Raw genomic sequence first — 13,813 nt, forward strand, 5'->3', positions numbered from 1 at the left:
GGGTGGATGGCCGGACACGCGCATTCAGGCGTGCGTGAATGCACTGCGAGGGGGATGGAAGGAAGGGCACAGCTGGTTTGGGTCCAAAGTCTGCAGCTGATACTCTTCTCCACGTTTCCATCCCACAAGCTCCCTGCCTCCCGTGGCTCTCAGGCCCCCAGCACCCTCCCACTCTCTCCACTCCACAGGCTTCCAGCTCTGCTCACCGGCCCCAGGGCACAGCCATGCACATACGGAAACAGCAGCAGCAAAGGGCCAAGGGGGCATCCGCTCAGCCGGCCCCCGTGCCACAGAAAGGCTGGAAGGAAGGAGGCCCCGTGCTGGCAGAGCCTGGGGACCCAGGAACCCCCGGGAAAGAGCATGCACACCAAGGCAGAAACAGGTAAGGGTTTTCGGCGCTTCCCCTCCGAGGTACACGCTTGTTAACACCCCATGTTACATCCGTGGCGCTGATCTACCTTTCCCAACAAATTCCCCTGCGAGCAAAGAAGTGTAAGCCTGGGGCACAGCTGGAAGTGGCCTAAAAATTCCTGATGTCTTTGTTACAGCTTAAAAGGTCTTGTGAAGTATGCACTCCACTCCAGAATACAGTCATTGCTTTTTCTTATTTCTAAAACACTTTTTTTAAAAATCACAAAATATGTCACATGTACAGAAGAGCGATTATGATTATATGGATACTTTATTTTTTTTTTAATTTTTAATGTTTACTTTTGAGCGCGTGAGCAGGAGAGGGGCAGAGAGAGAGAGAGAGAGAGAGAGAGGGAGACACAGAATCCGAAACAGGCTCCAGGCTCTGAGCTGTCCACACAGAGCCCGATGCGGGGCTCGAACTCACAGACCGCGAGATCATGACCCGAGCCAAAGTTGGACGCTCAACCGACTGAGCCACCCAGGCGCCCCAATTATATGGATACTTTAAAGAAGAACAGAACAAACACTCACATACCCCCCAACCCCGCTTAGGGAACAGAATGCTAACAAACCTCACCACACCCCCATGGTGTCCCCCCCCCAGTCACGCCCCCTCCCTCTCCAGAGGTAACTGCACCCCGAATGTTGTGTTAACCCTGCATTGCCTTCCCCCCAAGCATCACCAGACGGAGATGATTCCCTGAACAACGTTCGGTTAGGGTAGTTTGGTTTCAGTCCCTTTATACCTGGGATTATTTTTATAGGTCGTCTACTGTGATGTGTGTGTGTGTGTGTGTGTGTGTGTGTGTGTGTGTGTGTGTGTGTGTGCATTTTTTTTTTTTTTTTTTTGGAGCTCCGTCTATGCGCTAGCACTCAGCTGAGTCATCGCCACGGCCGCATGGACGTCCATGTGTGGAGGGAGCTGAGTCATCGCCACGGCCGCATGGACGTCCATGTGTGGAGGGAGCAAGTGCAGCTGCTGGCTGACTCTGTTTTCAGCGCTTTGCTGCCCGGCTACGAACAGCGTCACATGGGTCTGCACCAATTTCCCGCCTCCCACCCCCGCCGGCCCGGATGGGAGTTTCTGGCCACTCCTGGTCTCGCTGGCCACCTTGGTGTGGCCGATCGGCTGGACGCGAGATGGTATTTCATTGTGGTTTTGTCTGCTTATTATGAAAACAATGCTCCTCCCTCCAACCAGGCCGCATCGTACCTCTTTCCGCCAACCACGCATGCTTCCGTGGCACCGCGAGTAACATCACAAGTGCCACTCACTTCTTGGAGGCCGCCGCCTGTCCCCGATGCCCCACCTCCTCGGCTACATCGTCTTCCACCCTCTCCTTCCCTCACTCTGCTTCAGCTACCCTGGCCTCAGACACCCAAACCTACCCCAGGGCCTTTGCACTTGCTGCTCCCTGGCCTGAAAACACCTTAACCCTCTGACTCCCCTCCTTGCTGCCGTCCGACCAGGGACGAGGGCCGGGGGAGGAGCCAGGGATGTGGCCCAGGTGAGGAGAACACAGAGGTGGCCTCAGGACGTGGATGTGGACGGCCAGGAAGGCTTCTTGACCCAGGAAGGCTCTCCTATCCCCCTCAGCCATTCAGCCAGCTTGCCGCAAGCCAGAAATTTATGGCAACTTAAAAAAAAAACAAAAACAAAGAAGAGACTAATGGGGGTGGTGGTGGTGGGGGGGGGTGCCGGCAGAAAGGGAGCTGGGGAGGGGGTGGATGTTTTATTGACTTCCTCTTAATTGCCGTAATTAAAAACACGTAAAGAATCTTTTGGTAACGACTTGGCCATTATCATTAGTTGTTAGCAGAGCCGCCTTATTCATTTCTCGTTAGAACCCGGTTCACAGTCCCTCTTTGGGAAGGGGGTGGGTGGGGGCCAGAGGGGGGTCCCGCTGGGCCCAGCCCTGGAAGGAGCCTCCAAAGGCAGCATCACCCGACGGGTCGAAGCCCTCCGCCCTGGGAGGCAGAAACCTTCGCAAGGGGAGACAGAGGCATCTGGAAAAGCAGCCATTCCCCACCCATCCTTACATGGACTGGGTGAGCCAGGTGGAAGATGTAAGGAGGCACCGCTCTCAGCACCCTGCAGGTGCACAGTGAGTACCGGGGAGGGAGCACCGCCTCGAATTGTGCGGCCTCCATACCTCACTTGCCTTGCCCTGGCCCCAGCTCGGGGAGCAGACGCAGTGGCTAGGAGTATGCCTGTGGAGGTGGCCAGAGTGAGAAAAGTCTGCAAATGCTTATTCCCGGACACCCTCCCTGGTTGGCCGTATGGACAGGAGAAAGCCTTCTCGACCCTGTGGGCGGGGCGCTGTGTGACAGCCGGACAAGCTAGGCACTAATATTAGCTTCCATTTTCACACCCAGGAAAGAGGAGGCAAAGACACAGAGAAGTGAGGTAACTTGCCCAAGGTCACACAGCCAGGGAGAAGTGAGCCTGGATTTGAACTGGGGGTTCGTGGCTCTACCCTACAGTGTGGCGGTAGGCGAGGCAAGGAAAGGTGGGAGGTAGAAAGGCCGGCTGCGGGCCCCTGGGCTGTCTCCTACCTCCTCTGAGCCTCAGTTGCCTCATCTCGAGATGGGGCTCGTAACACGCCTTCCTGCCCCCCTGCCTCTCAGACCCGTCCTGGGAACCCACGGAGGAAAGACGCATGCACAGCCACACCGGAGGAGGGATCCTTCTGGAGGCCCCGCTGTACCTCCCTTAGCATCTCCTTCGGGACATGAGCCTGACCCTGTGTCTGTGATTGTTCTAAGGGGTCTTGGGGCACGGGCTCACCTTTCCAGGGGGACGGAGGCCACACGTCCTCCTCTATCTGCCCCTGTGCGCCCCCCCTGTGCGCCTACACCAGGTGCCCAGAGCCCTAAGCCACTCAGGGCGGAGGCTGGCGCTGGAAGCCACACCTGCTGATGCCCGTCCCCACGGCATGGCCGTGTTTTAGGCACAGAAGAACCCGGGATTTATTTACAAGCAATTTCACGCTGGCCGCCGCTGACAGCCAAGAGCGTGTGGCCCCCACCCCGTGTGAGACGGCGTCCATCCTGGGTGGACACAGCACCTATTTGCGGGGCTGTTTGGACACGGGACATGACACTCCAGGGCATCCGTGTGATTCCATTTGAACCTTGAGCTTAGCAGGCAATCACCCCGCTTCTTCTCCCCCCCCCACCCCATTTTGATTTTTCTCCTCCCGACCTCAGGTGGCAGTGTGGTGAGGGGAGTGTTTCGGAATCAGGCAGCTGCGGGTTCAAGTCCTTTTCTGGTACTTCCTCACCGTGTGACCCAGGTGGTCGCCTCATGCCCTCCCTGCCCCCGCCAGCCTTGTCTTTCTCATCCATGCAGTGGGGGTGGGGGCGCTACCCTGCAGGCTGTGGGATAAGGACGCGGAGAGAAAAGGGGGCGCGGCCCAGCATGGCAACAGGCAGGACAGAGCGAGGTTGTGGGTGGGGATGGTTTCGCCAGGTCTCACCTGCCCCCGCACCCGGGTCCTGGAAGGTGTCTTGAGGAGGGGACAGGTTGGACAGCAGATTCTTCAACTTCCAGAACTAAAGAGCAAGAGTGAGACCCCTCTCCCCGGCCCCAGCTCCCCAAGAGACAAGCGTGTCCAGCAAGGGAGGGGACGAGACGTGGGTTTCCCTTCTCCGTCCCGCCGTGGCCACCACGGTTGGGTGAAGCCTTCCTTAACTTGTGAGGAGGGGTGGTTTTCTCAGCTGCCACGTGGAGCTCCCAGGGCTCACCCGACCCCCCTGGCTTTAGGTCCCAGAGGGCTGTAGACAGTGGTTTCTACTTTACGACGCTATGAAACAGAGCGGTTGGGCGCAGTTTGAGGGGCGGGCTCTCAGGGCTGGCCCCGGGAGCCGCAGCTGGTGGTCAAGAAGAGGGTGGACCCGGGCCTCCCCACTCCGTCCGGTGCTTCAGCCCCTTCCAGGTACCCCTTGCTCTCTGCCAGGGACCACCTGTAGCCACCCAGGGGGCAACTGTGGGGGCTCCTGAAGCCCAGGGTGACACTTGGCTTTGAGAGGACAGGGATCCCCCCCGTGGGGGGCAGTGGAGGGGCGGAGGCTGGGCTGACTGGAGGGTGCAGGTGCCAGCTCACTGCTCTGCCTCTGGCCGGAACAGTGTATGCCATGCGTGCACACACACACACACACACATATGGATACATGCACGTGCACACGCTTGCACACACGTTCTCGCCCACACACGGCGGCGGGGCGGGGGGCAAAGACGCAGACCAGTGCAGACACACACATGTGCACCCTCATGCGTGAGCCCACACTCAGGCACATGCACTTGCACGCACACGGGCCCACACGTGCACGCGCATCTGTCCGGAGGCTGGCTCACGGCCCTGCCCCTGTCCTGCGGGATCCAAGCACTGGCTAAATCAAGCTCCCCGGGAGCCCTCCAGCCACTGACAGTGCCCTGATCCATCATTTTAATTCAGGGCTTTTCCACTCTGAGTGAGCTGAGTTGCCTTTAGCGCTGATTTATGGAGACAATCCGTCCTCCACTTTTGATTACGGTTGTTTTCCATAATTATTATCAACACTCTTTGCCTCGCTTGAGGTTTTCCTTTTAGATTTCTCTCCCCTACTTCTGTTCAAGTAGCCAGCTCTTTCCTGTGCTAATTCAGAGGCGAGCCCCTGTAGGCTCTGGATGAGAAGGTGGCCTTTTTTTTTTTTAAATTTCAAGGCTGACTAAAGCTTTCCATATTCCCATGTCCCACTGTGCAACCTTGGACCTCTGCCCCTGGAAGAACCCAGAAAGAAAACAGCCCATAATGAGGCTCATTTCTGGCATACAGCAGCTATTTTAGGATGGGTGGGCAGGACTGGGAAGGTGACACCGAGTCTCAGGGGGAGGGTGTCGGTTGGTGCTTCCGGGGCCCTGGTCCCTGAGATGCCCTTGGGGTCTTTTGGAGCTGCCTTTTCTTCTTCCATTTGAAAAAGTCCTTCCAGTGAACTGGGGGCGGGGCGGGGGTGGGGGGACTTGGAGGGACCGACCACTTTGCCGTCTGCTCACCTGGCTCCTCCGGGAACCCTGACTTGTCATCTGCCCTCTCCCTCTTAGAGTCATGGTGCCACCCTGAGGCATCTCCCTGAGGATCATGGGACCCGGCTGAGCGAATTGGAGGAGGGAAAGGTTAAGGTCATGGTCGGGGGGGGGGGCGCCAGGAAGTCTGCCAAAAAGACTGTAAGTAGCCGGAGAGGGGGTCCATCATGAAGACCCCCCGTGTGAGGCCCAGCCAAGCCCAGAGGAGGCCCATGAACCAGGTGGTAGGGCCCGTTTTAAAAAAGCAGCAGCTGGTCCCACGTAAACGGCGTTGAACTCAGAGCCGGCAGACGTGTGTCGCTTAGCGGTGTGGACTCGCCAGCTCCCGCCAGCTCCGTCAACCGTAGAGTGAGGGCTCACGGATACGCAGGAAGGGCCACCACGAGGACCCAGTGAGCGTGGGAGGCTGCGGCCGGGATCTGGCTCTGCCCAGAGCGTGGTGGCGGGTGAGGACCCTGCGGGCCCTTTCCCGCTTCGCGCCCCACCCTGCCCCAAGTCGCCGGCTGTACTTACAGGCCACCTGGACCTCGGTTTGCCGCTGCAGCAGGGCGCCCATCCGGTTACGCACGATGCAGCGGTAGAAGCCCGCGTGGGTGCGGTCCAGGCTGGTGATCATGTACCTGGGGGGAGATGAGACAGCCAATGAGCGAGTCAGGCAGGTGCAGGGATGTGCCCGTCAGATGGGATCGAGGGCAAAGTCGCCAGGTCAGCCTCTTCCTGAACGAAGAGTACCAGGGGGAGTTCTGGATCCTCTGGCCAGGTCTTGGAGTCAGAAAGGGCCGCGTCAACAGCAAAGTCCCTCCCAAAGGCAACCAGACTTTTGCTCAGGTGCCTAGGAAGGAGTCTGCATTTTCCCAAGGACAGGAGGTGCTACGCCTAAGCCCTTGACCCTGGCTGTGACCAGGCCTCCCACCGGGAGACGTCAGGGATGCGGGAGGTTGCCGTCCTCCCTTGCCTGGGACTCGCGTGACTGAGAAAGGTGGGGGCGTTCTCTTTTGGCCAGGCCCAGGACTGTACTAAATATTAGTGGACATGGATGGGGGTGACAGAGGCAGGGAAGTTTACACGCTTCCCCAGATGCTTTGCGTCGTTCCATTCTTAAAGTTAGCCCCACTGCAGCTTTGTGGAGGGAAGAGGCAGAGCCTTCTGAGCAGGACAGACTGGATTTCTGTATGAGTGGGCCCTGAGGCCAGGATGCATGAACCTGAGGAGCCGCTCTGGGAGCACATGACTGGTTCAAAGAGCAGCAGGGTCTGGTGTTGGGGGAGAGGTGGCTGGAGAACAGGTACGTGCCGATCTGGCTGAGAGGCGGGGCGGATGCAAGGCCAGGTCGGGACAGGAACTTCTGGTGGGCAAGACATGGGCAGGTGGTGCTCTCTGGGGTGGGCGGGGCTAGTTCTCCTGACACCCCCTCTGTGATGACCTTTCCTGTCCCTGGGCAACGAATGGCCCAGTGGGAACCTCAGAGGATCAAGGGGCTTGTGCCTAGAACATCTCCATCCTTGCGTGTCCTAGGGCTTACCCAGACTTGGTGGACAAGCTCATTGTCCCTTGTCCTCGGGATATGCCAATGCTGGCACGGACCAGTAACACTTAAAAAAATGGGGCTTGATATAAAACTGTCAAGTTTTTACTTTGCCAAGTAAGATCATTAAAACCAACCAACCAAAAAGCAAACAGACAAACAATCAACCAACCAGAAACCCAAAAAAAGCAAGCAAGAAAAAAAAAAAAGATAATATTAAAAAGTGCCAGGTTGGGGGAGAAAAATAAATAGAACTGGTCAGCATTTTCTCTGAAAGGGACATTTTGAGGTCATCGAGAAGAAATGTAATCTCAGCATAAAAGCAATTTTAACAAATTTTAAACTTAAATCTTACGCAAAGCCCGCTAGCTTCACACTCCTTGTCGTATGTGAACAGAGGCACCCGGCTGTGGGTCTACATTCGAGTGTCGTTCACTTAATCCTACGGAGGGGGTACTTTTACCGGCACCCCCATTTTACAGGTGGGGAAACTGAGGTTCAGAAGTGTTTCACCACTGACAGGCAGTCTCACAGGTGCTAAGAGGCAGGGCCAGGGTCCCACAGAGCCTGCCCGACTCTAAGCTCAGCTGTAAGCCAGTTCAACATGGACACCATATTCCAAGGGCCCCCCCCTTCCATCCGGGGACTGCAAGAGCCCCAGACTCACGGATGGGCAGGTGCCGAGCTCGCTCTGGCTCTGGCTGTGGCTCTGCAGCATGGTTCAGAACCTTCTGGCTGTCCAAGCCTCTTATCTCTGCCACCGGCTGCCGTTCTTATCTGTCCCTCGCTACTGTGCACGGAGAGGTGATGGGGAGATATCAGGCGCCCAGGCTCTGGCAAATTCCCCGTTCTCCTTCCACCCCGTCCTCAAGCCCATCACACTCTTGCTCGCCTCTGCTGCGGGGAGGGGAGACAGCTTTGGGCAAACCGTTTGGGTCTCGAAAACGATGGGGTGACCTGAGAAGAAAGATGGAAGGCAAGATTGGCTGGAAAAGCTCTCTATCTTTGAAAATGGAATCAGATATTATTTAAAAGGCTCCAGGGAGAGGAAAATGAACAGAAATGGCCAGCAAGCTAACAAAAAGATGCTCAACCTCTGTCACAATGAAAGTCCAATCAAAACAAGACAACATTCACATATCAGACGGCCAGAGACTCTCATGCTTGATCACGTGCAAGGTTGTCAAGAGTGGGGGGGCGGGGAGGTGTACCCTCAGATTGGCCGGTGCCAGTGCAGAGTGGCCCAGCCTTTAGGGCAAAATCTATCAAAATGAGGACAGGCAAAGCACCGAGAGCTGGCCCTTTAGATATACTGCAAAAATGTGGCAAAAAACAGGTATGAGGATGTTCACGGTGGCATTGCTTATAATGGCAGAGATAACCACGCAATCAGAAGCACCCTAAATGTCCATCAACAATGAATGGATCAGTTAACGAGTTAACGATGCTGCAGCCGGGGAATAAGCAAGAACAGAGATCATAAGCAAGAGACAGAATGGTGCCCGACTCGCGTGGAAAGGACGTCGAAGCTGCAGAGGGGGAGATGTTTATGGAACTCACAACACGAGGAAGGAAGAAGTCAATCAGTGTCACGGCTGAGTGCTAGGGACAAGGGTAGTATCGGATGGTTGCCACTCTTGGTAAGCTGTTGTTCACGGACACAGGCTACCAAACCCTCAGTTTAATGTTTAGGATCAGGCAAATTGACCCAATAAAAATAATTTTAGTTTGTGGACCAAAAAAAAAAAAAAAAAAAGAATAGTGTAAATGGTACAATACCATGTGAGTAAATGAAATTTGCATATATTTGGATACATGGGATCACGAGTACATACATTGCATATATGTGCATATACATGGTACATGGACATAAGCTTTGGAGACGGATATGTGTTCTCTCCCTTTTGAGAGCAGTGCTGGGGAGGGGGAGAGAGGGAAACTTCTACTTCCCCATTTTATGTCTTTCGACGCCACCGGAATTTTCTTTATCGTACGCATATATTGCTTTTATCTTAAAAATAAAATGTAAAAACGTACTTTGAGCATATAATTTAAGGATACATTATAAAAAAGACACCAGGGACTCATTGGATGTGGGTTTGTTTGCTGATGTCAGTGATGCGTAGTGAAATTTAAACTTTAATGGAAGTGGATTTCTGCAGAAGGCTCTGTGTCCATTTGTGTCCGCCGGGAGCCCCCAGGGCCCAGGGAAGGTCAACTGGCGGCAGGCCTGCCCCTCCCCCGAGGCCAGAAGAGGAGCACTGGCCCGCGACCTCCCTCTTGGTCCCTCTGTAGTTGAGGCCACGATCCCTGGCCCCTGCGGAGTGGGGCGCATTGTGCGTCCTCTCCATCCTGCAGCTTCCTTCTCCTCCCGCCCGGGGGACCTATTTCTGGCTGGTTGGCAACATTATTTAAAGTAACAGTTCCGCCCACTGCCTTTCCTACCAGGGAAACCCGCTCCACTCCACCCCAGTTCCAGCTCCCGGTCCCCCTGCCTCCCAGGCTCCCAGGAGGGTGGATGAGGCTGGCCAGCACCTCAGCATGCGAATCCAGCGTGATGGACGGTACGTAGCCTTGACGGTGACAGTGGCAGTGCCCGCTGTCCCCGAAATGCTCCCTCCTGGGCCCTCGGGAGACACGACGCCCACAGCTCCGTCTATCCCACCCACCTGCTGCCGCTGGCCTGGCAGGAAGTGGATGAGCCCGGCCCTGTCCAGGCACAGGGGGATGGGCGGAATGCCCTGTCTAGGACGGCCCACATCTGATCTCCTCTCAAGGGAAGCATGGCGTTGAAGAAAGCACCAGAGCTTCTGACTCAGGGAAATGTAGGTCTGACTTGCCCCTCCGCTCTTTCTTTTTTAGGTTTATTTATTTTGAGAGAAGGAGAGCAGGGGAGGGACACAGAGAGAATCCCAAGCAGGCTCTGCACCGTGAGGGCACAGCCCAACTCAGGGGCTCAAACTCACCAACCGGAGAGATCATGACCTGAGTCAAAATCAAGAGTCAGACGCGGGGCACCCAGGTGTTAAGCGTGCGACTTCGGCTCAGGTCACGATCTTACCGCTCTCGTGGGTTTGAGCCCCGCGTCAGGCTCTGTACTGACGGCTGACGGCCTGGAGCCTGCTTTGGATTCTGTGTCTCCCTCTCTCTCTCTCTGCCCCTACCCTGCTTGCGCTTTCTCTCTCTCAAAAATAAACATTAAAAAATTGGAAAAAAAAAAAAAGAGTCAGACGCTTAGCCGACCGAGCCACCCAAGCGCCCCACCTCTCTGCTCCTTCTTAAGAATGTGTGCTGAGATGGGGCGCCTGGGTGGCGCAGTCGGTTAAGCGTCCGACTTCAGCCAGGTCACGATCTCGCGGTCCGGGAGTTCGAGCCCCGCGTCAGGCTCTGGGCTGATGGCTCAGAGCCTGGAGCCTGTTTCCGATTCTGTGTCTCCCTCTCTCTCTGCCCCTCCCCCGTTCATGCTCTGTCTCTCTCTGTCCCAAAAATAAATAAACGTTGAAAAAAAAAATTTAAAAAAAAAAAAAAAAAAAAAAAGAATGTGTGCTGAGCAAGTTCTGGAACCTTGCGAGCCTCAGTTTTCCCATCTGTAAAATGGGGACAATGATGGCCGACTTTGATGGGCTCCTTATAAGAGGCCCCAGACACAATTGCCAGGCTGTACTAATGCTTGTCAAATGAGGGAGCAGGTGTATGAGTCACTGGTGGGGAGTGGAAGGTATGGGGTGAGGTGGAGAGGTTCCGGGAGGGAGACAAGGAGGGTGTTGCAGAAACCCCCCACCGGAGTGAGGATCCATTAGGGGCTCCCCACCAAGCATCAGGAGAGCACAGATTCCCTTGTCCGGCAAATTCTTTGGCTTCCCCCATGGACGTGTGAACCCCAACTGTCCCCAGCTGCCCATGAAGAATCTGTCATGCCCCCTTGGTCACCTAATCCTCTTTACTGGTAGAGGGGCTACACCTCAGTCCCTCGGCTGCCAGTAGAGGATGTGACCTCCTTTTCTGCCTCCTCGGGACACTGAGGACAGTGAGAGAATGACAGATCTCCTTCCAAACGCCGTTCCTCTCAGCCTCCTGACCCCAGTGAGGTTCTTGTCACCAGCCTGACCTCCCAGCCTCCCGGTCACCTCTGTTTGTGTCCTCTGGGTTGGGGGACCTGAGCCTGGTTCCTCTGGGGATGAACAGCAGGGAGTAGGTAAGTGGCATTCCTTCTTGGCTGACCTGCCAAACTTCATTCTCCCTCCCATCATGACAAAGAGTGGCAGGTGCGTGGCTCCAGGGGCCGCAGAAGACCTGGAATCAGCCACCTCGAAGGAACACTTATTTATTGATTTATTATAGGACATACGTGCCCAGGATTCAGAATTCAACGAATAAAAGAAAAGGCACACCGGAAATGTCTCTCTCCTCTGTGTTCCCCAGCCGCCCATGGCTCCCAGCTCCGCACATGCACAACCATAGCCACTAATTTCTCGGGCACCTGTCCGGAACGTCGTCATGCAATTACAAGCAAATGCCAACCCACGATCCTTCCCCTTTCCAGCAGGAGACTCGGCCTCCAGGAGGCTGTTTAGCGCCTTGCTTTGTGCATGTGACGAGATCTTTCCGTAGTAATCGCACTCAGAGCTTCCTCAGGCTTCCTGACAGTGGCCGAGCGAGCAAGTGGCGAGGAAGCTTTGCTTTGTCCCAGTCGTATGGTCAAGGGGAGCGGGCGGGGGAGAGAGGGCCTTGGGGCAGGGCTGGGGTGGAAAGAAAGGACGATGCAGTACGAATCCACATGGTTCTTCTTGCCCCTCCGAGTGTCCTGACTTGGCCCGCGGGACCCGCCGGCTCAGTCCAGTCCTCCCACAGGAAGAGATGAGCTCGGGGTGGAGGGCACACGGGCACGTGGGGAGGAGCCGGGACAGATAGATGGATTTTCAGAGACACGAGATGGGCAGGGAGAAAATAACCACCTAACAAATGTGGCATCTTCTCCGGCACCCAGGGAAACACACGATGCCCTTTCTGGTTCGAGTCCTTGAGTGTCACAGTTGATATTTAAAATGATTCTCGCTCGCATTAAATAAGATATTTCAATTCCACGAAGCTGTCAGCAGCTGATGCGGACACGAGAAATAATAGGCACGCTCTCCTTGTATTGTCCTCGTTAATAAATCAGACGCCTCGAGAGGCACGCGGCGATGCTCACAGGGACGAAGGGGGTGTGTGTACACGCGCACACGTGTGCAAGCACACGCACAGCGCACACTCACCCAGGCACACACGTGTGCCTCCGCCCACGTGCACACGGTCACACCCACATGCATGCACGCTCACGTATACACGTACAAAGTTGTGTGCACACAAGCACACTCACGCAGCCTCCGCACAAACTCACACACATGTGTGCGCGCACACCCGGCACAGGAACACTCACGCACACACCCGTTTGCATCTAGGCACATACGCACCCTGCACATGCCCATGCACGCCTGTGCACGCTCACGCAAGGCACACAGTGCCTACACGGGTACACATGCACACCCACACGTGCACTTAATGCACGCACAGGTGCACACGCTCCCACACGGATGCATACTCATGCACTGTTGCGTGCATACCCGCTCACGCCCACGGCCACACACTCACGCACGTGGGCAACACTCCCAGGGTGAACCCACGTCCAGCCACTCCCATCCGAGGTCACCCGGGGCAAATCCACCCTGCTCGGGTACAGGCCACTCTCCCTGTCACGCTGAGGCCACGGGCACTCCGGGCTGCCTCATTCAGTAAGCTCTTTGCCCGACGTGGGGCTCGAACTCATGACCCCGACATCAAGAGTCACATGCTCTACTGACTGAGCCAGCCAGGTGCCCGGGGCTGCCTCATTCAGATGCGCTCAGGACACCCGGATGTCCGGTCGCAGACACGCACGCTCTCTCCCACCAAACCGCGTCTTGTAGATTCCTGGTCACTGATCCCTTGGCCCTAGGGCTTTCTTCTCCAAAGACACCGTGTGTGGCGAGGCTGGGAGGGGAGGGGGGAACAGCAGCACTGAGGTTTGGGGCAAACAGACCCCCCGGCTGTGCCCCGTCCCTGGGCTCCCCCGCGAAAGGTGTGGGCTCTCCGTGACTTGCCTGCTAGGCCTCGGCATCCACAGGGCGGTCAGCGGGGACCCCAGGAGTCACCACAGATGGCCGAGGGGACAGGCTGTGGGGATAGCGGAGTGCGGCTGAGCCCTGGGGACCCAGGCGTCCTTCCCTCTTCCCAGGGGCTTCTGGGCGACGGGAGAGGCAGCGGGTCCAGGTGTGCGTGCCCGTGTGTGTAGAGTGTGTGTGCGGGCACACGCCCCCACCCCTGCCTGCAGCGGGAGACAGCTGAGGCTCCAAGCGCTGGCCACTGCAGCGGGCTACCCGTGGGCCCGACATCGTGGGTTTGCTTTTGCACAGATTCCTCAGGAAAGAAAGCAAAACCCTGTGCAGAATGATTTAAAGGCAAAAGTACATGTACCAGGAAATAGACAAGAGCGATGTACCATTTTATAATTAACACAATTAGCGACAGGATAAAAAGTGTCACGTATTTAACATATATCAACGCAGCTAATGCTCGTGATGCCGTGGGACGCTCGTGCTAACAGGAAGCTCGGTTAATGGATGAGAAAACCGAGCCCAGAGTAATGAAGTAACCTGCCCCAGGTCACACAGCGAGCCAGTACCTAGTACATAGGGACAGTCTAGGATAGAGAGAGGCTGAGCCTCACCTGGACGCTTACCCAATAGTTTGGGGTCTCTCATTTCTGGGGTGTGCTTTGAAGAAGGCAGTTG

At 56.0% G+C, this 13,813-nt stretch overlaps 1 protein-coding gene across 1 annotated transcript in view; it reads right to left on the reverse strand.

The window, feature by feature from the left end:
• SDK2 (sidekick cell adhesion molecule 2) overlaps positions 1–13,813 on the reverse strand; it is a 264,141-nt gene that overhangs the window by 103,924 nt on the left and 146,404 nt on the right. The window contains exon 3 of the mRNA XM_030296416.1: positions 5,993–6,099. Coding sequence (XP_030152276.1) covers positions 5,993–6,099 — 107 coding nt within the window. The remainder of the gene's footprint in view (positions 1–5,992; positions 6,100–13,813) is intronic.

This window comes from Lynx canadensis, chromosome E1 (genome assembly GCF_007474595.2).
Source record: "Lynx canadensis isolate LIC74 chromosome E1, mLynCan4.pri.v2, whole genome shotgun sequence".
NCBI lineage: Eukaryota > Metazoa > Chordata > Mammalia > Carnivora > Felidae > Lynx > Lynx canadensis.